We start from the raw sequence: 26,815 nt of genomic DNA, 5'->3' as shown, positions 1-26,815 counted from the left end.
ATCACTGAAAAACTGTAAGTTTTTACAAAAAAGTTAATAGTAGTTTAATTCGTATAGCTTATATTCTAAGAATAAACTCTTAAATCACGCGCCTTTCGATTACTGTGCTACAACCCCTTAGCAAGAAAACCATCCCATATTCCCGGCTTAAGAGAGAGTTGTACTTAAAATAAATTAAATTAATTATTTGGAGACTAGATATCGTTTAATAATTTATGAGCTCGCAAGACATACGCATCTCAATTATTGAATTGCCATTTTCTTTCTATAGTGCAGTCACTGAAGGTAAAAATCAACTATGAGATTCGATTTCGGTAAATCTCAATTCATTTTCACGAAAATTGGTGAGCGGATTTTGATGCTATCAACTTTTTCTGGAGCTCATTTTTGATAGGTATTTCAAGTACTTTAATAAGTATTTAGTACCTAAGTGTTATAAAATGCATCTCTTTCCCGTTATTTAAACTTGAATCCTTAGATTTGAACAGTCGCAGAAAAAAATATACATTTAATTACCAATAACTTACTTTAAATTAAACTTAAAGGGTTTTTCAAGTAAGCAATTTATTATATTTTTTATTAGCTTCAATTTTAGTGATTAAAACTTTTTTGTAAAAACTTACAGTTTTTGAGTTATTTATGAAAAATCGCTTTAAAGCATGCATTTTCTTTCACAAAAATTAAAATATTTGATCTTTAATAACTCAAAAAGTATTGATTTATTTTAATCACATCATATAACAAATTTTGCTTACAATTTGTCCCTCTCTCGATTTGTGGGGTTATTTTTAATAAAGTAATTTTCACCCCCGAGAAGGGGTGACATATACCCCAGGCTAAAACCCCAAGTTGTTATTGTCAATTCGTGAAAATGAATGGAGATTTACCGAAATCGAAGGTCATAGTTGATTTTTACCTTCAGTGACTGCACTTTTCTTGCGAAGGGGTTGTAGTTCTGTAATCGAAAGGCGCGTGATTTAAGAGTTTATTCTTAGAATATAAGCTATACGAATTAAACTACTATTAACTTTTTTGTAAAAACTTACAGTTTTTCAGTGATTTACGAAAAACCGCTTCAAAACATGCATTTTTTTCACGAATACCTAATTAATATTTTTGATCTTTAATAACTTAAAAAGTATTGACTTATTTTATTAACTTTATATAATAAATTTTGATTTTAATTTGTTCTTTTATTGATTTGTGCAGTTATTTTTTATAAAATAATTTTCACCCCCGAGAAGGGGCGGTATCCACCCTCAGGGTAAAGGCGCAAGGTGGTACCATGTCACCTTTGTTTCTTGACGTATCCTCTAACCACTGACCAATTTTCGTGAAAATCGATGAAGGTTCACCGAAATTAAAGGTAATCGTTGATTTTTACTTTCAGTGACTGCACTATATAAAATAAATTGCAATTTACTGATCTAAATGCGCGTAATTTGGAAGCTTATAAATTATTAAATGATATGTAGTCGCCAAATGATTAGTTTAATGCATTTTAAGTACAACTTTCTCTTAAGCCGGGAAGATAGGGTGGTTTTCTTGCGAAGGGGTTGTAGCTCAATAATCGAAATGCACGTGATTTAATAGTTTATTCTTAGATTATGTAAGCTATAGGAATTATATCCGCAATACGATATATTTTAAGTTTTCTCAGCATTTTTCTCTTAAGTTAAATCAATTAAAGGGTTGTTTGGGGGTGAAGGGGATGAGCTCAAAAATCAAAACTATATAATTTCAAGAGCTCATAAATAGCTCGTAATTCTGCCGCAAAAACCGATTCAATATTCCTATTTTTAAGTAGTGGGGGGGCTGACTCACCCCCCCCCCCCACTAAAGTATTAAATTCCTGCTCAGTGGAACGAGCTCAAAATTTTTAGTTTGCGGAATATGAGAGCTCATAAATAGCTTATAAATCAGGGCTATTTGTTTTTTGATTTTTGCAAGTGAGGGGGGAGGCAGCTCAACACGGGTAAAAATCACGACAGTCTTACAATGACTTCTCCGAGGTGAAGGCGAGTGTGTTTTTTTGCGCTTCTGGTGCAAAATTACGTATTTTGGAAATGTACCGCGCTTTTGTTATTAATATAAAGTTACATTGATTTCACTCAATCCTCTGTGTGTACACCCCCGAAGCCCCGAAGAAAAGAAAACATAAAGACTGGATGACTGAAGAGATAATATTACTAATGAATCAAAGAAAATCATTCAAAACAAAAAATCCAATTAAATATAATGTAACCGATAGATTAATTAAAAAGAAAATAAAAGAAGCTAAAGAGAGAATGTTACATGAGCAGTGCCAAGAACTGGAAGAATTTGAGAAAAAATATGACTTTTTTAACATGCATAAAAGAATTAGAGAACTAACAGGAATGAAAAAAACACTTCAAACTAGGCAACTAAGAGATGAAAGTGGTGCACTTATGACAGATATAAACCAGAAAATGCAGAGATGAACACAATATATAGCACAGCTTTTTGAAGACAAAGAGAGAACAGAACCACCAAAAGAATTTAAAGATGATACTGGACCTGACATTATACGAGAAGTCGAATATGCAATGAAACAAGCTAAAAGTGGTAAATCTCCCGGACCTGATGAAGTTCCTATCGAATTACTCAAAATTGTGGATACTGAATCTATTGACCTTCTTTTGGATTTATTTAACACCATATATATAACAGTTATAATACCTAAAGAATAGCTCCAATCGACATTTATACTGCTACCCAAAAAAGTCAATGCAAAGGAGTGCAATGAACATCGCACCATAGCCTTAATTGTCTTGTCATGTCTTGAAATTGTTTTTAAAAGTGATTCACAATAGAAAACATAAGAAATTAGACGAAGGCATAAGTGATACACAAATGGGATTTAGGAAAGGTCTGGGAACACGGGACGCACTGTTTGCAGTAAGTGTTCTTTCGCAGAGATGCCTAGATATGAATCAGGAAGTATATGCCTGTTTCATTGATTTTGAGAAGGCATTTGACAAAGTGCAGCATAATCGTCTCAAAGAAATTTTGTTAAATAAAAACATAGACAGTAGAGACATTAGAATTATATGTAACCTCTATTGGAATCAAACAGCAAAAGTGAAAGTTGAAAATGAACTGACAGGATATCCAGATTCGTCGTGGGGTGCGCCAAGGGTGTACCTATAGGTCTGGATCCCGCGTATGAAAAAAAAGTTGATTACTAGCAAGCTGAAAATTTGTTAATAGCTTAAGGGTGTCTAGTCGGATAAACTTTGATATATGGGAACACTGGAACAGGGGCAGTTTTAATTGTGAAACAGGTTAAAAATTTGGAACGGTCAGACCACGAAGACGGCACATTTATTTTGTTCGACAGAATAAACTTAAACTCTCCGAACAGAGATTAAACTCTCATGCAAAAATCAGACTGATATTTATCACCTGTCATAATTCCTGTCATTTGACATATTCTACATGTTCCACTCATTAAAACGCCCATTTGGTGATAAATAGCAGTCTGATTTTTGCATGAGAGTTTAATCTCTGTTCGGAGAGTTTAAGTCTGTTTTGTCGGACAAAATACATGTGCCGTTTTCGTGGTCTGACCGTTCCAAATTTTTAACCTGTTCCACAATTAAAACTTCCCCTGTTCCAGTGTTCCCATATATCAAAGTTTGTCCGACTAGACACCCTTAAGCTATTAACAAATTTTCAGCTTGCTATTAATCAACTTTTTTTTTCATACGCGGGATCCAGACCTAGTATTTTATCACTATTGTTATTTAATTTATACATATAGTGAAGCCATCTCAGAATTAGCGTTGGCCGAAGTCAATGAGGGCCTAATAATAAACGGTGAGCCACTTAATAATATAAGATATGCTGACGATACCGTACTTCTAGCGGGAACACTGGAAGAATTGCAACACCTTGCTCAACAACTAAATATACATTGCAACGATTATGGACTAAAAATAAATTTGAAGAAAACCAAGTTCATGGGATTTACAAAAGCACAAAACAGCAGAGTTAGACTAGTACTGGATAATACAGAAATTGAGCAAATATCTTCGTACAAATACCTTGGAGCATGGATCACAGAAGATATTGATCAGACAAAACAAATAATATGCCGCATTGAAATTGCACGATCCATTTTTAACAGAATGAAGAAACTTTTCTGTAATTGCAATATCAATATAACGCTCCGGATAAGAATGCTTCGTTGTTATATTTTCTCCACCATTTTGTATGGGGTTGAGGCATGGACACTAAAACAATCCAACATTAAAAACCTGGAAGCATTCGAAATGTGGTGTTATAGACGTATTCTGAAAATATCATGGACAGATCGTAAAACAAACGCACAAGTGCTCGAACAACTAGGAAAACAATGCGAAGTTTTAAATTCCATAAAAATCAGGAAGTCGGAATACTTGGGGCACATCATGAGAGGTGAAAAATACGAACTATTAAGGAATATAATGCAGGGCAAAATCAAAGGCAGAAGAAGCGTAGGAAGACGTAAAATCTCGTGGCTACGCAATCTCCGTGAATGGTTTGGATGCAGCTCAATTGAACTATTCCGGCGCGTAACCAACAAAATTACAATTGCCAGAATGATTTCCAATCTCCGATAGGAGCGGAACTTTAAGAAGAAGAAATCTCGTTGTATTTAGAATTGCGATAGGTTATTAATGTTAGAATCAGCCCTTATTTCAGTACATTACACTTATTAAATAAATTATCGAAAGAATTCTGTTTAATTGTGTTATAATTGCTCCAGTGGTCCTTAATAAATATTTTGGAGCAATTGGATGTGCATCCACTCCTCTTAAAAAGTTGGAAAGTTTGGCATTAAATGCCCTCCCACCAGAGGGGATAGCACTGATGACTCTATTATGTTCTCGCACTGGCCAACTGTTATCTGACGATTTCTGACTAGTTTGACTGTTGGTTGGAACAGACCTTATATAAACGTAAAGTTTGAATTTCAATGTAACAAGAGTCGTGTTGTTAATTGCATCAACTTTGGCGTGTACCATAGTGCTCAGCATTATCTCTTCAGCTCGCTTACTTGCCTTTTTGGTTCTTACTTCTCGAATATATTCTATGATTTGTCCAATATCCCTAAGCAATAATTCCATTTTTTTACCAAACGTTTTTCCATCGGTGGCATTTTGGGATCAGTCCTGCCGATATTCGACCTACGTACGTCGTGTTCTTATCTTAATGTCCATGACATTAGCAATTGAAGTTGTGCCACAGTAGATACACATGTGCAAATGTTTCAATGTAGGACTTTGCAAATAAATAATAGAAAATAACTTTCAATTACATGAAAATTTCTTCCTATTAAAAATACACATGTGCCGCTTAAAACAAGTTTTTATTTCTTTCTCCGAATGCGTTACAATTTCGACTACTTTTAAAACTATATCTACGCAATCCTAACATTACAAGTTCTCCCCTACATATTAAAAAGTCATAAAAATAAGAGTGCCATACAAGCCAGGTCGTAAAAATTAATTACTTTACATCAACCCTCGCCTCGGCTAGAGCAATGAAACACACATACGCCACGCTAAATAGGCCTTTTAAATTTTTAAAAGGTATATTTATTTAGATTATATCAATAGTTTATTGACTTGACAGTGTTCGTAATTTCTAAGAGGACCCCCCAACTTCTTACAAGAGCTTATTCTTGGTAGCGGTGGTCAGCTTCGGCTAAGTGAGTTTATTCGCTCCGAGCGTTAACAAAGTGTCAAAGCAAAATCGACCGACCTGCTCATGGTGGCGGTTTTTTGAAATTTTGTAAGGACGCTTTGTGTATATTTAAATGGGACATTTAAAAAAATGCCGTGTCACGCTAGTGATATTATGTATTAATAGGGTTTTTCATTCACAATCATTTGTTTCGAGCTTCTGTCATATGTCGTATAATCCGTGTATATTAATATTACACATAGCCATTGATATAAAAACACATAGCTTATACAACATATGACAGAAGCTCGAAATAAATGACAGTCGATGAAAAGCCCTATATAAACGGAAAGTAAAAACGCACAAAGTGTGATTATGTATACATATCCTCACTATCGCAGTTTATGTGAATAACTCTTTATTAACGAAAAAGAAAATATTTTTGTTGCACTATAAATTAATAACTAATAAATTCTAACAATTGTATTCGGTTATTATCACTACAAAATAAAATATTCAAGTTAATCAATTAATTATTCAAATATCAATTAGTTATTCAAGTTAAGGCCATCGGTACATAATTCGCAAATATTTTACGGGTATCCCTACTTTATCTGTCTTTACACGGCAAATTACGTGTAGTAAAAATCACACTGGTATGGATATGTAAACATTACTATACCCTATTCCACGAACATACGCCTGTTTTGGATTACTTCGACAACGAATATTTTACTGTGCAAAATAAGAAGAACGAAAGTAAATTGCAAATTACATTGTTGTTTATTGGAATAATTATTAGCGCCATTTACTTTCGTATTTCTTATGTTGCACAGTAAAATATTCGTTGTCGAAGTAATCTAAAAGAGGCGTATGTTCGTGGAATGGCCCATATTAGAATGTTCTACTTGAAAATGTCATCATTCATTTAAAGATATGGCTTTTGGATGTTCTTGGATAACTGTTATTTTTATAATTGCAAATTATTAATTCAGTTAATAAATGTGATAATTTTTTCAATAACTATGTATTCAGTGATTGTGATAATTTATATGTACAACAAAAACTAATACTCAATAGAGAAAAGAGGAAAAGTGTTTTAAGTGATTTTTTAATAATATATTGTTACTATGGAACACTTACAATTTTGAACATCTTTAACAACAAAATATGGGATCGGTACTCACCGGAGGGACCGCAGACGTTCGGATACAATTAGCGTCTCTTTGCAAAGACAATGACGTCGACTTTGCAAAGTAACAAGACACTTACTCAACACACACACTACACATTACACCTGAGTTAGTGATAAGTTATACAATTACGTGGCTAAAGGTTCTAGTTCTAAACCAAGGCCAGAATCAGAGAAAATAAAAAACAACAAAACACTTGGATCACAGAATATCCTGATGTATTCTCTGCTTGGATCTTTCACAAATAATACACAATAAGTAACTTTTTATTAAGTTCACGTCTTAAATCAAATATTTATCAAATACACTATGTATCAATATTATTTAATCAACAACTCAAAATATTCCCGATGCTATGTCAAATATTTAAAATTGTCACTGTCTGACTGACAGTATGCTGACAATATTCTATTCGACTGAGTGCGTTATATGACAAAGATAGATTTGGAAATATTACCACGGACATTGTGTTCATTTTTTTTTTCGAATCCCGAAAAAACCAATAAATATTTTTGAAAAATTTAAACGCAGAATGAAAGACTATATTATTACCGAGGGCCGAAAGTCCCTTAAAATAAATAAAAAGTTTATTTTGAATGAGATATTTTAAATTAAAAATCATACTAAATTCACCCCTGTAACTTATTAAAATAAACATTATAGAAGTTCTCAGGGACTTTCGGCCCTCGCCAATAACGTAATCTTTCATTCTGCGTTTAAATTTTTCAAAAATACTTATTAGTTTTCTCAGGATTCGAAAAAAATGAATCCTTATTTGAATAGCATTGCAGCCGAAAATACGTACCCATCCTCTTAATTATTCAAAATAATCCCATAAGACTCAATGTTAAAACGTCCTTACAAAATCTGACAGCGTGTCACGTGAATGTAAATAGAGGGGAGACGCACGGAGCGAATACCATTAATGCCCGGTCGCACCAACAGATCTTAAGCTTAAGTCGAGAATATCATAAGAATTAATATAATATAATTATAATATGTTACAAGAAGAATACCATAATATAATAATAGATATAATCGATAATAAGGTAAGAATCTAAAATTATGGTGCAACGTAAGTGATACTCAAGGAGGCCCTATCTATAAGTAGAGCTTAGCTAATCTGGAACTTAAGATCTGTTAGTGCAACCAGGCATAAACCCTTTACAGTATCTGCCACTTCACTTAACAGATCATGTGACTCGTTGTTGATTTGCTGTGTATTATAGCCAGAGACATGTAAAAGGATAGACTTGGCTAGGGATATGCCACTCAATGCATCGAGGTGTAACGTCGACATAGGATTGAGTGCTCTAGCCATCTTTGTCAGTCACATGCGTGGGATCGTTTGGTTAAAAGAGATAGATAGACCACCGATCGACTATTTGCATGCTGTTTCCGCGTTACGCTTTTTTGGTGAGTATGCCGAGTCTAGGCTTAATATGTCAATGATTATAGCTCGAAGTATCTTGCGTGGTAACTCATTATTATTTCTTACACTTCAACTAACTTCGATTTTGCACACACATTGTGACCTGGTGGAATACCTGCTCCTGGCTATATTTTGTAGATGTTATATATTTTCCGTATCTCGGAGATATCTCTGTAGGGCCCGGATAGCTCAGGCCCTAGAGATAGCAAACTGCCCTGCTATAATCCCAAAGCCGCGTTAGCGGTATAAAACGGGAGACTATTAATATTATTATCTTACAGGTAATGCGATGTAATTCATTTGATTTCTTATGTTGTTCTCATGTATATCTGACAATGATTTCTACCAGCAAGCAGTGTGAAAAGGGTATTGCTTTCGTGTCATATTGTGTTTTATGTTCGTGGCAAAAGCTAATAAGACCATCTCCATGATAGTTTCTCTCTCTAAGTCCGAAATTTACAATTATTACATTTTCTACTTTTCGTTTTCCCACTTTTCCATTAAAGTCGCCTATTAATACTTCATGCTTAATTGTCATCTTGATCAGCAGTTTCAACTACATATTCATAAAAATAAAATTCCGCAATATAGTGGAGTTTCTTTAACATATTGTACAATGTTATATACATATAATAGTCTCCCGCTTTATACCGCTAACGCGGCTTTGGGATTATAGCAGGGTAGTCCGTTATATCTAGGGCATACGGTATACAAGCAGTGGCGACGCGTGACTTTTTCTAAAGTGTTACCAAAACCAGATGCAAAAAATCTTATTTAAAAAAAAATTGAAGGCACTCGTGGGAGTGCCGACAGAAGTGAAAACTTCTTATAGTATATAAATTACGAGCTCAATGCTTTCTCCCCATCCAAAAAGAAGTGCTATACCTATATCATACACGCGATGCGTATGCCCTCTGCTATTTATGTATACATATACATAATTTATATACGTACAAAATTTATTTCAGCAAAGTGATGGCGGTCGCAAATTCAATACTTTTTCCCTATCCAAGAAGTGCACAACGTCCCTAAAGAAATTTTCAATTCAAAAATTTATTTCGTCGAAGCGATGACGGTCGTTAATTTAATACTTTTTCCCCATCCAAAAAGTGCACAACGCCCCTCAAGTTCTCACTTCAAATATTTATTGACGCGATGTCGGTCGCTAATTTTATAGTTTCTCCCAAAAAGTGCACAACGTCCTTAATGAAATTTTCACTTCAAAAATTTATTTCGTCGAAGCGATGACGGTCGCTAATTTATTACTTTTTCCCAGCCAAAAAGTGCACAACGTCTCTAAACAAGTTTTCACTTCAAAAATTTATTTCGTCGAAGCGATGACGGTCGCTAATTTAATAATTTTTCCCGGTCGCGATGACGGTCGCCAATTTAATACTTTTTCCCATCCAAAAAGTGCACAACGTCCCTAAAGAAGTTTTCACTTCAATGCATATACGTACAAAATCTATTTCGCCGAAGAGATGACGGTCTCGAAATAAATCCTTTTTCCCCATCCTAAAATAGGCTTTACACTTATTTTAAATTTAAATACTTCTATACAATTTATATATAGGTACATACAAATATGTAATATATAGCATAAGCGGTGACGGTCGCAATGACGGTCGCGAATTCAATGCTTTTTCCCCTATCCAAAAATCGCACGTCCCTAAAGAAGTTTTCACTTTAAAAATGAGGATATGGCTAAACAGCTTCGATAATATCATTTTGTATATCATTTGAAACTCTCGAAAAAGCAGTTGATGTTTCTAGATGTTTGCAAAATTTTTGATCTTTTTTGGCAATTAATGTTAACAATTCCCTGTACTTAATTGCCTCGATTGTCAGAGTCGTCGCCCTCAAAATTACCACGAAACGCTAATTCTTGTTTGGCCAAAAAACATACGGTACCTATCTATTATAAGTGTGCTAAGGATATACCTATCTATTTGTTTAACAAACTCATTATGTTTTAGCAATATTTGCTTTAAAAGCTTGGTTAAGAGAACTTTCGATTCTTGTTTTGCCAAACTGAATCAAATTGGGTATACATCTTACATGTAGGCAACGGAGAAATTTTATGTCTCTTTTTTAAAACTCTAAAACTATTTAAATAGTGAACCTGGTCCACCAATTTTTCTGTAGAAACCAGAAGACATGACCAACAATACACTCTATTTTTCTTGCAACCACATAACCAAGGATTTTCACTGTACCAACTAAATTTAAAATATCGAACTACTTTTTTTGATTTATTTTTTACATTGTTTAAAATAGGTCTTTCATTTTCAATAATCTCATTTTTTTTTTCTTCAATCAGAATTACTTTTCAAGTAGTTGATCGATTACGCAGCGACACTCATCCATGGTGAACTGCACGCATACTTTTTATAGGCACTGTAACCAAATTTAAATCTGGTAACAGCCCTACTGATATACACAGCGCGCTTACGTCCGTCGCTCCTTCAAAATTTTCAGACACTAGCCGGTCCCGAGCCCGAGCGACAGCGAGATAACCATTCATTGTAACCACAAATGAGACTGGTAACAGAATATAATAGAGTGCAACTGAGTCACATAAACTCGACAATATTTTCGTGTGTCTACGAGTAGTTGGCTATTTACTGAATTAAGTACTATAAACAAATAATATAATATGTAATATATTTCTATTGGTAAAAATATAGATAAATGGAATTATTCGTCGTCATAAAATATTTATTTGCATGGACGCTTCTCCAGTGTATACAAGGTAGGTAACAGGCCTATAACCGCCTATTATGACCCCTGGTTTTGGTTTTACCCAAGGTAATCATTTTATTCATTTATGTTTAAAAAAAAGCAGATTCAACAGACCTCGAGAATTACCGACCCATAAGCCTATTAAACCACCTCTACAAATTATTCACAGTAATAACAAATGGACTGGAAACAAAATTAGATTTTTACCAACCTAGAGAAATGGCAGGTTTTAGGAAAAACTTTGGCACTAACGACCACCTCATCAAATGCATCAAAGGGATTATAGAAAAATCTATCGAATACAACAGACGATTGGTCCTGGCTTTCGTAGACTTTCGCAAAGCATTTGATACGATAGAAATTAACAGCTTAATGAGAGCGTTGGAGGAAAGTCGTATAGATTTTCGATACTGCAAACTGATATCGAACATATACAATAATGCAACCATAACTGTCCGACTACACAAAGATACCAAATCTATAAAATCATAAGATGAATTAGACAGGGAGACACGTTATCTCCCAAACTCTTTACGGCAGTACTTGAACATGCTTTCAAATCATTGGAGTGGGGCGCCAAAGGAATAAATGTCGACGGCGAAAGGCTCTCCCACCTACGATTCGCAGACGACATAATTCTTATAATAACAGACAACTTAAAATAGATTAGAACTATGCTTACTGAGTTAGATGCCGCCTGTAAGAAAATTGGTTTAAACGTAAGTTTTGGAAAGACAATACATGGCAAACCTGGTCAGGCGCGTATCTAGAAATTCATAATAGGGGGGCTGGACTTCCCGAAAATATTATCATTATAATCCAGATTTAGCCATACGGCTCGCGCTCCTCCTAAGGCTGTGAGTTGCGGTCCCAGTATAGCTTGTAGTTGTCGTTTTGAAGCATTTAGTCAGGGATGTATTGACAACAAGGGAGATGGTCGGTTTGGAGAAGTCCCAGTTTATTGGTAAATTCCTGGTGAATAATCTTTCCTCTGCTTCGGCAAATATCCTTCTTGATATCAATCAGTAGTTCGACTCATTAAGGTTTGCATTTTCTTGCTTGGAAAAGTGGTTTACGCTCATTGCTTTTTCCATCAATTTAAGCCGCGCTGTTTCATCTAGTGCCCAAATTCCGCGATTTAAAGTAGATATCTCGACTTGAGTCTGAAAATAGGTTCTTAAATTAGCAACCAGCTTTTCTATTTGCTTGCCTATGCACATAAGTCCTCTTCCTCCTAGATACCGCGGTAATGTTGTTCTCTCTACTGCACTCAATGGATTGAGCTCTGGTGCTACTATCTCTATCCTATCTCTTTCCGTGCTACTGAGCCCTAGGTGACTTAGTATGCTGGAGTATCTCCCAAAAATAACATTTTCGTGTATATCTGGTCGATGAAAGTGGTACAATTTTCAGCATGGTCTATACAGATGTTCATTCAGACCCAACTATTTTATGTTTTCTAGAAGGTTCTTCGGAATGACTCCAGTAGTAGAGAGAATAATAGGTAGGTATTGTTTCGGTACTTCCAAATCTCCGTACTTGGCTTTCTTTTCATTATATTTGACACGCAGATTATTGTTGTTAGGTATCGCCACATTAATTAGTGTTTTGTATTATGAATTTATTATTAAAAAGATTAATGTTTTTTGTATTTTGACAATGACACCCGATTTGGGCGTCAAAACGTTAATAAAATCATTTTTTTAGTAAAATTGTGGCTTATTTCCCATCAAAACTAGTTAATTGCAAAAATGCCACAAGGAAATAGCTTCAGAACAACATTATAATATGGGAGATGGTTGGTTTGGAGAAGTCCCACTTTGATACCTTATCTAATATACCTGATATATCTGATTTGATATACCTGATCTCTTAATGAAGGATCTTTCCCAATGAGTCATGCCGTTCCTTATTCAGTTGCAGCAAACGCCTGGCATCCCCCGGTAAGATATTGGATGGTTTCTTGGGATTGACATCCATATCAGAAATTGTCGTTTTGGATCTGATTGTCTTTAAATACCGCTAGTTTTGCTATACCCAAACCGAATTATAACAGTGAATAAACTGTATTGAATGTTCCAATGTTGCCACATAGGCCACATAGACACGACCGTTGTGTGAATGCATTCGGACATACTGTTTATTGTTTAAAATGTGGAAGGAAAACATATTGTTGCATAAACTAATAATTCAAATCAAACATTCTGCGTAAAACAGTTACACAAAATGATAATTTATAGCAGTAATGTTCCTTTGCTTACGTCGGGACAATTGTAAAACTGTAAAAAAATAATATTTAGAGACTAAGTATAATAGGGGGGTCTAAAGCCCCGCTGACCCCCTCTGTATCCGCGCCTGAACCTGGTATCAAGCGAAAATCCAAAAATCGACTTCAACGAAATATCATTGGTCAATAAATATAAATACTTACGGCATTAAATCCAAATTGCATGAGACAATCAAACTACCGAACTATAAAGAAGGATCACCTTAGCATGGGCCGCATATGGAGCTCTATCAGACATCTTCAAGAACAACATGCAAATTATTTGAAAAAGAAGACGTTCGACCAATGTGTGCTTCCTCACATCACAACAAGTCCACAACAACCAAACTTAGGAGTGGCCTAAAAAAGAATGGAACGGTCACTACTTGGATTGGACTCACTCACAGAGACAGGGTCAAAAACGAGGAAATCAGAAGAAGGACAGGCGTCACAGATGTCATAGAGCGAGTAGCATGGCTGAAATGGAATTGGGAGAGACATGTAGCCAGAATGAAAGACGGGAGGTGGAACCAAAAAATTACAGTGTGGAGACCACGAGCCGACAGAAGAAGTATAGGTAGACCACCTACACAATGGACAGATGACGTCAAAAGGATTGCTGGGAATTGGTTGCAGAAAGTCCAAGACCGACAAAACTGGAAGAAATTAGGGGAGGCCTATGTTCAACTTTTAAGTAAAAAGGATTATGAGGATGATGATGACTCATTTTATTCAGGCTGAGTCGACCTGGGGTCTATAGACATTTTTAAAATAGGGAACTTTCATAAAATTTTAAATTCGAAAAAAATGTTATAAATCACAACAGAACATAATTTAAAACATGTATCAAAGATAAAAAAGTTTTTTGTCTTTCGTTTGGCCCCTAAAGACGATTAAAAATTCAAATTATACCAGCCAGCCCAAAACGCGTCGTAACGTCATCCGGTTATATGTTTACATTCTGCACCAACAAAGTAAACAAAATCGTATATAATTTTAAAGTAGACATTATAAACGTCAGTAGAAAATACAGTTATGTGACGTCACAAGTGTTTTGATCGTTTCAACTATTCATAGAAAACTTGTACTTTTACAAAATGGTTTTATTTTCCATAGTAAACCTTCTTTCTTCTCCTTCAAAAAGTGTATCAAACTCCAATCTCAACAAAGTATATATTATTACAATTACATACGATGAATGTCATTAGAATATAAATATTTTTCCCTTATTCAGCGACGATGAGCTGGCCAAAGACCCAAGTAGGTGGAGGCCAATAAACTAAAGAAGGAGAAGAAGAATGTACCTAAATATAACCATAATCATAACTATATAATAAAACTATGTGACGTCACGGGTCGTTTGAACTATTTTATACCGAAGAAGACTTTAAATTTGTATTTCTAAGTTATTACCCGTTTTTGAAGAGTGAAATTTTGGAAATCTCATTTTTAAACAAAACTGAACATTATTATGTAATAAAAAAATGTGCAAGTTCCCTATTGTCTAGCTGTTCTTGCTGGCGTTGGGATTCGAACCCCGGACTACCTGTATGGAAGTCATGACATCCTACCGCCTGAGCTACCCCGGTCCTAATGTTGTATACATTCTAATCTCATAACAAATTTCTTGTATATTTCATGTAGTAATTTTTTGACATGTCAGTCTGTTTTGTAGAAATTTGGTTTACTGGCGATTTAACTATAATCCAAGTACTTATATATTAAAACTAATGTACTATGGCTTGGTGCAAAAAAAATAATACGAACTATGTCACCAACTACATCATGTAAGCCACTATTTATAAAAGCTAACATCCTGACTCTTCCAAGCCTATATATTTTACAACTAATAATGTATATAAAAAAACATGAGCAAACATTCCTTAGGAACGTGGATCTACATCCATATAATACACGCCTAAAAGATAACATACACCAGCCTTTTTCCCGCCTGGGAGTTGCACAGCATGCTCCTACATACATTGGGATTAAATGTTTTAATAAGTTCAGTGACATGTCGGTGACACATAAGATGCATCTTGACACTATTAAATCGTTTGAACGGAATCTAAAAACGTTTCTAGTTAGCCATGCCTTTTACAGTATTGAGGAATTTTTAAATTTTTAATGTGTTTTTTGTAATGTATTTTTCTTAATGTAAATTTTAATGTACTAAATTTTTAATGTGTTTACATTTGTATAACATATAATACTTCTTTGACTAGTCAGATAAATCTATATAATGTGTATACATTGTATAAATTTCTAGACGAATAAATTATATCTATCTATCTATCTATCTTTTGTTCTCCCTTGTCGGATATCGCCATAAATTGGCGATCGCCATAAATTGGCGATTAAAAATATTAATGGGATCGTTTTCGTTGCCTTTGATCATTGATGTGTAGATAGGTTCTATAGGTACTACTGTGTTGCTTACTGTCTAATCTAGAGCCTTAGATAGTGTCTGTTGTCTGTTCCGACAGTCAGCTGCTGCCACTTGAGTTTCACTTATCTGGCTATCATCACTTATGTTAGCCTGCAGACCAATGTAGCCGCCCGGGTTGTAGTATGTGAAGGTTATATGAAAGTTATTAAAAAACATCTCATTCCATTAATCGTAAAATCCTTAGACAACTAGATCCAGATATTCATAAGGAGATAATGAGCATATATAACTATTGTATCATGAATCATTTCTTCCCTGATGAGTGGAAGACAGGCATTGTAATAGTTATTCCTAAACCTTATACTAACCATCAACTACCCCAAAATTACCGTCCAATCACCCTTCTCCCAGTAATTGGAAAAAATTTTGAGAAAATTATCCAAGGAAGATTATGATGAATTAAACCAACATATTCCAGCACACCAGTTTGGATTTAGAGAAAAATCATCTACAATCCTTCCTCTTTCAATAGTAACATCCAATATACAGGCAGCAAGATTGCAAGGACTAAAGGCCGCTGGAGTTTTCTTGGACATCAAGAAGGCTTTTGACTCCGTTTGGCATAGAGGATTGTTATATAAACTTCACAGAATGAAATGCTCCCCTTCTCTAATATGGATTATTGACGAATTTCTTAGAAGACGCAGGTGTATAGTTAAGATCAATGAAACATATTCCCATTCATTTTCAGTGCAACAAGGAGTTCCACAAGGTTCATCACTCTCCCCTCTATTGTATAATCTCTATTGCAGTGACATATGCGACAATAGACTAACCAATACTAATTTACTACAATTTGCTGATGACACTGCAGTGATATCATATGGAAAAAATTTAATAAAGACAATGGACTTATTGCAGAGGCAGGTGGATGACACAATATCTTGGATGAATAAATGGAGATTAACAATAATTCCTTCTAAAACAAAACTAATAACATTTAACCATAGAATCCAAGGTCACTCACCAACTATAAACATATGTGACAATATTATTAAACCCTCCCAAAGTGTTAAGTATTTGGGAATAGAAATAGATAACAAATTGAAGTTCAACCACCACACAGCAGTTATAAAAAGGAAAATTATAACTAGAGCAAAACACTTCAGAAGTTTAACATACAAGAATGAGGGAATTACGATTGAAACAGCAGCCAATGTTTATAAAATGATTTGCAGGCCCATGCTGGAGTATGGTTCTGCAATTTTCTATAATTCTAAAGGTCCTGCCAAAAATAATATAAAAGTGGTTGAAACAACTAGCCTTCGACAAATTACTAGAATGCGTCATCCTGATAATCCACTTCATAATCCATCAAACAGAATGCTGTATGATAAAACTGGAACTGAACTTATTAATGAGAGACTCAATAAGCTGTTTAAATATCTCTTTATTAATGACAATAACAAAAATTTGATTGAGCCCCACATTGTGAAGATACCAGAGGACAGTGCCCGTAGATATCCAGGAAGAACTCTTTTTGAAGAAATCTGCTACACATCAAGACAATAAACAACTCTATTTAAATCATCATCTGTATTGTAACTAATTGTCAGTGATATTGTAATTACCGCCACATACAATTTTTTTTTAATTATTGTATTGTATTAATATTAACAAAAAACATATACTGTATTAATGTATATTAATTGTGTAAATTGGCTGAAAGACTTCGGTCGATGGCCTTTTGGTACATGGTATCAATAAAGTATGTCTCTCTCTCTCTCTCTCTCTCACACACACATCTCCCGTCTATTACGTTCGATGTGTTCGTTCCTGATAAAAAGTACTACCTCTACAATAGATTCCCCACCCCCGTGACTGATCACCTGACTCCTCTAAACCCCTGGATGTTCAAAAAAAAATCTTAATAGCTTTGTTATTTATTAAAAAAATTACATTAAATATAGAGATTAAAAACAATTTTTATATCAGTCTAGAGTTACATTTAAATTGCATTCACTATACAATTAATACATACATAATAAAACTAAGAAATATTTTACCTAATACTTACTTAATTACTTCACATGTTATGAAATTGGAATAGATCTAAACTTGGCAAGTCTAAATTCAACTCTAAATCAGGCTCCGTAATTTTCTTAAACCTTTCATTGACAAACTGATCCACATTTATAACTTCGTCTGAACTAGTTGAGTTGTCCAACAAAGTACCACCTGGGTCGACTGTGGTCAACATTAATTCGTCTACTGTATTCCTAATATTTGACAAATGAAGCAAAGAACTATCCGACAACAGTTCTGGCTCAATATGAGTGGTATGATCTTTATGATTTAAAGATGAGTTATCTTTAGACTGAACTGAAGGTATACAATATGAAGGCGACTTTCTCAGCTCATTTGAGTCGGTAAAGTAAGCATACTCAAGACTTCTTGTAACATTTTCAGGTAAAGTCGCCTGATTTCTATTATGTTCATCTAAGGTGATGTTTGAGTTACCTATTGTGTTATTACTTTGTATGTGCTGGTTCACAATCTCTACACTTGAACCTATTGTTATTATCTTTTCACTAACTTTAGACACAGCCTCAACAGAAGGTACTTTCTTTTTTGTATTTACTTGTTTTCTACGAAAAACTTCTTTCGTGTTTTTTGAAGAAGAATCAATTACATTTGAAATTGTTTCATTATTGACTATAAATGGTACTGATTCTGGTTTGACAGTGTTTTCTTTGGTTATATTTTTTGGTTGATCTATTGGTTTAAAAAAATCAGTTGTTGTTATCAGTTTAAGAACCGTCACATCTTTATAAAGTTCACTATCATTGAATGTATAGCATCCTGGATTAAGACCGATAGCATTGCCTAAAAAACATTATTAATAATGACAACGTAAAATTATAATATAAATTTTTATACAAAACGAATTGTCTCACTAAGCAAAATTATAAAAAATATATAATTGGTAAAAGTATTTAATTAAAAATTAAATTAAAAATCCAAATGGATTACAATAATTATTCTGAATGAACGTTTTCGGACTTATCAGTCCATCTTCAGTGAACTTTTGAAGTACTTGCGCTAATAACCACAAAACCAATCAGTAGTTGAGTTTAAATGGAATACTACATACTTACTTAAAAGTATTAAATTAAAGTCGATGAAAATGGACAGAACTATCCGGGGAAACGCTGAGGAGGAAGAAGAAAAAAAAGAAGTGGTATTTCTTAATAAAAAAATAAGAAGATATTTTCAGTTATGCGCCAAGAGAGCCTGCCGTGAAATACATTAAAGATTAGTACTGAGACTTACCTAATACTTTATCAACTTCAACAAAATTTTTGTTTTCCTCGACTTTTTTGAAGAGAGCACTAGTTAACAGCAGCACATTATGTAATAAATTGGTCAACTCTTCACAAAATTTAATTCCTCTTTGAGCCACAGAACATCTCTGTGTAATATCTACCAAATAATTCCAAACCTCAAAATTGACATTACTGTTGTCTGTCTGTGGCAGAGGTCCATGGTCTGGGTATTTTTTTATATGCTGAAGCATTTTCATTTTACCCATATAAGCTTTACGACATTTCGGACATCTATACTGTGATGCTATTTTTCTTGGCCTTTGATGAATGTCTAAGACTGACATGTTTGTATTTGGAGGAGCCTCTTTAAACTGTGCAAAATCTGATGTGGGTATTTCGTCTTCTTCACAAATATTTGAATTTTTTTTATCTACAATTTCCACTTTTTTGAAATCCTAAAATGATGTTTAAATATAAAGAAAAATCAAAATTCACTACAAATATGTGAAAGGATGATACAGGCTCTTCATAAAAGCTCTTTTTGCAAAAGAAAACTACAACATCTAGAACTCCAGAAATTGGAAAATAGCTATAAAAGAAAAAGAAAATTTTGGAAATATATAATTTGGAAATATAATTACTAAAAGAAGTAGACATACCATAACATTTAATTTCACTTATAAATGAACTATGTGAACACACAACTAAAACAGTTAAATTGCTTGAAAACACTCAAAAAACGAATTCAATCTAGAATAAGGTGTCAGCCAAAGATTTATACTCTATATACAGTAGAACTCTGCAAACCCGAACTAATTGGGGGGGGGGGCAGCCTGTTCAGATTCCGAAAAGTTCAGATTATCCGAAAGTTAGCCTAACTAATAATTCAAAGCTTTCGTTGTCCTTCATTTTGAGTCGCAAAACGTTCTCGCAAGAGTGTGGACAATATTTTTGGACTTAAGTTGACTGCAAGAGAATTGAAGTAAGTTTATATGTAATCTTTATAAGCACTACATATAAAGTATGTATTCATTTTTAAGAAAATTTAAATGTCAAAGCCCTAGTAGTCCTACATTGTTCAATTTCTGGTTTTACTCTGTATAATAAACATGTTTTTAAGTTTTTGTCGTGAATTTTTTAATTTTGTTCACTTTCTGTTGGTTCGGATTTGCTGAACGTTCGGATTAGCGGGGTTCTACTGTATATCTACATAGAGATTTATATCTCCACAATTATTTAATATGTGGGGAACATGAGAAGAGTGAAAAGAAACTGCCGAAAAATAAACAACCTATGTTTTGCAGATGACACAGCCCAGCCCTTCTTACAAATAGTTAAGAAGAAATTATTGATCTCATATGACTGGTTGAAAATGAAAGTCAAATATTTGGTCTGCAGTGAAACATAGATAGTGGATAGACTACTTAACAATCATCCACACATAACCACCATTGACTAGTTTTAGGTTGTGAGCTCAACTTACTTATATCTGGGATTATTGATCACAAACATAGGGTCACTACAGGAAGAAATAAAACGTAGATGTGATCTAGGAGAAAAGGCACCATAGGAAAGATGTTAAAAATATGTAAAGTCTCTCAAATTTAACGAACTCTAAAAATTAGGTTGATCTGATCAACTGCTAATATTCCCAATACTGATGTGAATCTTAGCCTCTAAGACAAGCAGAAAAAGAAAGATACAGGCCAGTTCCGTTGGAGAAGAATGATACGAATTGTTACAGGAATATGTAAAAGACTTATACATTAATAATTAAAAGAAATGACTACAGACAGAGATCTTTGGTGACAGACAATACACATCACTATGACCTCTACATTCCCTCCGAGAGATAAGGACTGAAGAATAGGGAGAGAGTAAAAAAAACTCCTACATATAAACAAAACTACAAATAACAGAAAAAATGAAAAAGTATCAGTGCGGAATAGAATCTTTTATATTTGTTACCACGTTGGCCCCTACAGCGACGACGTATCTTTTCTTATCATGTGTCACGTGGCTGTTACTGAAAACAACACAAGACACAACATTTGTGTCTCACAGAAGCCAATGGGTTAATTTTTTAACACACATAAAAAGACAAAATATGCTAAAGCCTCATTTCTCATACCTATATGAAATAAGGGGGCAGATATATTGATATACACATACATGAATATAGATACTAACCTTTACAATATGCTTAGGAAACTTAACAACTCTACCAGATCTTGTTCTTGGGGCAGGTTTTAAAACTTTTGCTGTATCTTGCTTAACTTCCTCAACCTTTTTCTTTTTTCTTCCCCTTTTCATTGTGTCTCCCAGCTAAAAATTAAACAAACAAGTAGATATTTTTACTAAAGTACATAATTTTTGTGTGTAAATGCTCTATATCCAGCAGTCCTATCTAAATAAAATATACCAAAGTACCAAAATTCCAACAAGAAATTACTGGACCCACGTAGCTGAATTCATAGAAGCCACTCACCTCTACAACAAAATTTGTGAGGACATTAAGAAGCTTCATAAGATTTCGCAGATGTTACCAGTAATTATGAGACTAATATATAAAAACATCTAGGTTAGGTTTATGCGATACTATTCGTTAATGAAATGTCATGTAACCTCAAAAATAGCTATGAAAACATGTTTAGGGGGCCTCAAAAACAGCCTATACATGCTTAGAAATTGTCAGAAAACACAAATAAGTGAGCTCCTTATTATTATTAGGATTTAGTATCCGCAGTCATATAAACCCAAACAAACAACAAACCTATTGACTGCCAGCAACATAGCTCCCTCATACTTCATATGATTCATCGCATGGATCTAATATTCCTCTAGTAGAATATATGTATGGTTGTAGAAAAATTGGTCGAAATCCGAATAATGACTTTCTTACAAAAACACGATTTACTTTCTTCCTGCCAATTCGGTTTCCAGTCATTAAAAAGTACATATGATGCCATCTTCGAATTCATGGAAAAACTATACTTAGACTTAAATAACGATTATGTTGCTGCTGCAGTTTTCTGTGATCTATCTAAAGCCTTTGACTGTGTCAATCACAAAATACTTCTTAATAAACTGGAAAGATATGGTTTTAGAGGCACTACTCTAAAGTGGTTCAATTCATATTTGGAAGACAGATGCCAGTCTGTATCAATCAATGAGCGCTATTCTAGTAATATCTTTATTAATTGTGGCGTACCTCAAGGCTCTGTCTTGGGTCCTATCTTTTTCTTGATCTATTTTAATGACATAATTAACCTCGATATTAATGGCCAGTTTACTATATTTGCAGATGATACCACAATTTTATGGCAAAACAAGGACTCTAAGGTACTGAACAAGATTATTAGTAGTGATATGCTAAAAATCTTAGAGTGGTGCAAAGCTAATCATTTGACATTTAATTTTTCAAAAACCAAATTAATTTCTTTTAAGAATGATCTAAACAACATTACTGTGGGTAATGAAGGCATTTGTTCTGACACTGTTAACAAATTCTTAGGTCTCTATATTGACAATAAACTTAAGTTTGAGCAACACACTGTATATTTAAGCAAAAAGATATCATCGGGTTGCTTTGCTGTCAAATCAATTGCACACCATTTGGATTTCAAGATTGCAAAAAGTGTTTATGTGGCCCTGATTGAATCTAATTTGAGATACGGTACTGCCTTTTGGGGTAGCTGTTCTCTTCATCATTTCAGTAGAATCTTTATGCTACAAAAGAGAGCACTTAGATATTTATGCAGGGTCAAGTTTGGTACATCATGCAGGCCTCTGTTCCGGAAACATGGTATCTTGACACATCCCTGCATATATATTGTTGAATTAGCATGCTTAATTTTTAAAAAACAAAGAGGATATTCGGACAGATTCCCTTTATAACACTCGTCTAACTTACGTTATTCCACTTCCAATTCCCTCTTCTACACTAATTAAAAAATCATTTATTTACACTGGAAAGAAAGTGTTTAATCACCTACCACTCAATATAAGATCCTCAAGCAATATTTTTGTATTCCGAAGAGCAATCAAGAAGTTTTTATTATCTAAGTGTTACTATACTATCGAGGAATTTTTTGAGTACAGTTCCGCTAATTGATGGCTTTTTTATTTTTTTATTATGGAAGTTTTATAGTTAGTATTTTAATGTATATTGTACTGTGTTTGTACTATACCACGTTGTGTTTTATAAATGTAAACTCATTTTTAGAAACAATAAATTTTCTCTCTCTCTCTCTCTAGCATATGGAGATTAAGGTCTTATTGTGGGTGGTAGTTAAAAGGCTAGAATCGTTTTCAGTTGGGAATGATATGGAACGGTACTGTTCAGTATGAAAACTAAGAGGTGTAAATTTGTATAAGATCTTAACACGTTTGGTTCAGTAAAAACAGAAAACAAAAATAGAGTTAAAAATGTGGTATTTATTCAGGTTTGACTCACAGCTCTCAGGAATCTGAAAATTGTATATATTATGGATTCTGCCTTACTTCCTTATCAACTAACAGTTCACAGATTTGCCCCCACATTAATACTTCAGAGAAGTCTATCACTCTGAAATTACGAGTACATACCTGTTGTTTTGGTTGAATCGGGTAAAACACTCGATAAACATACTTGCTAGGAAATTCACTTTTCTCTTCACTACCTTCAGCAATGTTTTGAACCTTATTTTTAACTATAGGGGCTAATATTGGAACAGGTAACTCATCCAAACCAATGGCAAGATTTGACAAACTATGGTTAGCAGACTTTTCTTGCAAAGCAGGATGTAAATTAAGTTTCTGAAACTAATAAATTATTTATGGTTTGTTAATTTATAGGTTATCTATGAATTGTACTTACTTCATTAATTTTTAAAAGGTATGGCACGGCCATATTCAGTGTTTTTCCAAACCAGCTTTTAACAGTTACAGTTTTATATTTGTTGACTATTATTCCAATTAATTATCACCTTAAATAATGAACCAAATTAACAAAAAACTGCTTCTGGAATCTAATTTGCTGCTTGCTGTTAAACAAATATCATAGAAAAAAGTGTTGTCTGATGACAAATATGAAATATGACACAGACACACAACCACAAACGTCACAAACATGGCACAAATAAAATCATAGATATAATAACCTGTAGATTAGGCTGTGTATAATATTAATATACACGGATTATACGACATATGACAGAAGCTCGAAACAAATGACTGTGAATTAAAAGCCCTATTGACAAATAATTATAGATAATTGTGGACATTGACATAATAAGCGTAGACTCGGCATACTCACCAAAAAAGCGTAACGCGGAAACAGCATGCAAACAGTCGATCAGTGGTGTCTATCTATCTCTTTTAATCAAACGATCCCGCGCATGTGACTGACAAAGATGGCTAGACCACTCAATCCGGACAACATCAAGTTTAGGGCAACCAAACATAACCAATTTGTAGTTGACATTTGAGGTAATCTAAAAACATTGACAGTGTTGCCATGTTATAAAATATTTCTTACTGTAACATCTAAAATTCAAAATTGAAAAGAACACAATATATAATTTAAAAATCAAAAACAAATGTTAGATATAAATCAGAAAATATATTAAAAGCAATAAAATTATATAAAAATCAATAGTGGCAATAGTTAATAGAAACACTAAACAATGTGAAGATTTCTAAACTGTAACTAATGAAATATCTAAAATACTAATAGTAATAAAAAGAAACTATAGTATTTTTACTACAAAAGCGATATTACGTAGGTCAAAATTTTTGACGTAAGAGAACTGTCAAAACATTAGAATGTGACTTTTTATTATTGCGATGTTTATTATAAACATGGCAATAATGAACAGTCACATTCTAATATTTTTACAGTTCTCTTACGTCAAAAATTTTGACCTACGTAATATCACTTTTGTAGTAAAAATACTATAACTTAAACTGTAGACTGTAAACTCTAACTAATAAAATATGTAAAATACTAAATAGTAATAAAAACAAACTAACTTAAATGAATAAACTAATCTATGAAATAAACATCTAAATTATAAAAAAAAACATTTTAAACAGGGTCTAAATTCATGTCTAAATTATAAACAGATATGGCAACACTGTTCACAAAATTCATGCTGTTGCCCTAAGCTTTATGTTGTCCCTCAATCCTATGTCGACGTTACACCCCGATCATAACCAAGGTTAATAGATTAGGGCGTAGGTTGTCTCATAACTGTAGACCAATCAAAGGCTGGCTTTTTAAAGGTGGGAATACGTCATCCGTACGACAATTTTAAAATTGTCATAAGAGTCAATCTAATAAAAGGTTCAAAAACTTAGGTTTTGCAATATATTTTGAGATTTTCTTGGGTATAGGTATATTAAGTGGTTCTTATATTGGTAATTATATCAATGTTTCCCTTAAAAATCAATAGTCTGCTAACAAAAATCTAGAATTCATTTAACACTTATTTATATGTGTTTTAAATGGAGAAAACAATTTAATTAGCCCAAAAATCCAAAAAAATAGAAGAAAAAGTTTAAAATCAAAAATACTAATATATAGGTACTTACTTATTATGTTTTTCGTGGAATGTGCAGCACTTTTATTATTTTTGGTGGTATGCAACAACAAAGGAACGAATAATATAAATAATTTATTATTAGCTTAAAATATAAAAAAGACGTAACATAATATTAACATATTCAGACACGAGGAAATGTTTGCTACCTATTTTCTTATGTTTAGAGGCCCATTTATCTTGTAACATTTTATTATCCATTATTGTTTGATAATGTTAAGGTATTTGGGCAATGTCCAAAAACATTATTTTGTTTCCATCTGGTTCAGGAATTTTGGAGTTGCTTTTACATATAGCTATGCTATAAATGTTACCACCACTCATCTAAAAAATGTTTTATTATTATAACATACAAAACTACATATTATTATGTGTAATATTATAATTTTTAAACTAACTTTACACGGTTACGAAAACACACGTCACAAGTCATTACTGCCATTGTATAGGACCCAACTAAGTAATTATAGTAATATTGTCCTTATATGCTTAAAAACTCAACAAATATTAAACAAATAAACGATATTATAAGAAAATTCCACAAAAATATACGGAAATATAACCACAAACAACTGTCGAACTTGACTTTGTCGTACGAGTGACGTAGGCATTCCCCTCCCTCTCGCTTCCGCCCACATAGTTATGAGATAACCTAACCCCTATCTATGAACCTTGGATCATAACCACCTTTACTTAACGTAAAGTTAAAGGTGGCTATGCCCCGATGCATTGAGTGGTGATCGCATATCCCTAGCCAAGTCTAACCTTAACATGTCTCTGATTGTGGATCACAGATTGATTAAAATGTGATAAGTGACACATGACATCGCCAGCATGAAAAGTATTTTATGGTTGGTACAGTGTAAATACAGCTGTACGTCATTAAAGACGTCAGAGATCTAAGTTGACATTGTTGTTTGTTTATTTGGGTTTATATGACTGCGGCACACTGCGGACACTAAATCCATTCACCAAAATGACATTGGGTGCATTCAGCAGACGCAATCGCTAACTAATCGATTGTGCATTGAACATAAATTGTGGCATTCAGCATGTATATCACAAATCGATTACTAATCGATTAGTTAGCGATTGCGTCTGCTGAATGCACCCATTGTTGCCGAATTACAAAAATTCCCGAATTTATTTTAAATTTAAGTATATCACATAATCATTGCAGAAGTGGATAATACAA

General features: G+C 33.6%; 1 protein-coding gene and 1 long non-coding RNA gene across 3 annotated transcripts; both read right to left on the bottom strand.

The window, feature by feature from the left end:
- Positions 1 to 17,640: 17,640 nt before the first annotated feature.
- LOC114324809 (uncharacterized) lies at positions 17,641 to 24,110 on the bottom strand. 2 transcript variants are annotated; one of them, XM_028272678.2, is made up of 5 exons: positions 23,898 to 24,110; positions 23,627 to 23,836; positions 21,230 to 21,364; positions 19,047 to 19,494; positions 17,641 to 18,599 (listed from the first exon to the last, which is right to left on the bottom strand). In XM_028272678.2, the coding sequence occupies exons 1-5, from the start codon at positions 23,928 to 23,930 to the stop codon at positions 17,800 to 17,802; spliced, it is 1,626 nt and encodes a 541-aa protein (XP_028128479.1). In that variant the 5' UTR covers positions 23,931 to 24,110; the 3' UTR covers positions 17,641 to 17,799. The 2 variants fall into 2 exon arrangements, with proteins under 2 accessions (XP_028128479.1, XP_028128478.1); XM_028272677.1 differs by having other exon boundaries at positions 23,627 to 23,842; positions 23,898 to 24,108.
- Positions 24,111 to 25,680: 1,570 nt separating this feature from the next.
- LOC126883041 (uncharacterized) lies at positions 25,681 to 26,230 on the bottom strand. Its single transcript, XR_007697471.1, has 2 exons — positions 26,019 to 26,230; positions 25,681 to 25,944 (listed from the first exon to the last, which is right to left on the bottom strand). It is a non-coding gene; the product is annotated as an uncharacterized LOC126883041 (long non-coding RNA).
- Positions 26,231 to 26,815: the final 585 nt, after the last annotated feature.

The sequence above is a fragment of the Diabrotica virgifera genome, chromosome 4 (assembly GCF_917563875.1).
Source record: "Diabrotica virgifera virgifera chromosome 4, PGI_DIABVI_V3a".
Taxonomy (NCBI): domain Eukaryota; kingdom Metazoa; phylum Arthropoda; class Insecta; order Coleoptera; family Chrysomelidae; genus Diabrotica; species Diabrotica virgifera.
The sequence above is the reverse complement of the archived record's forward strand: the minus strand, read 5'-3'. Positions and strand labels throughout refer to the sequence as shown.

Coding starts and splice junctions, on each gene's coding strand:
- LOC114324809 (XM_028272677.1), bottom strand. CDS start 23,930: ATGGCCGTGCCATACCTTTTAAAAATTAATGAA. Junction 23,843..23,897: donor ACCTTTTAAAAATTAATGAA/GTAAGTACAATT, acceptor ATAATTTATTAG/TTTCAGAAACTTAATTTACA. Junction 18,600..19,046: donor TGAAGTTGATAAAGTATTAG/GTAAGTCTCAGT, acceptor AATGTTTTTTAG/GCAATGCTATCGGTCTTAAT.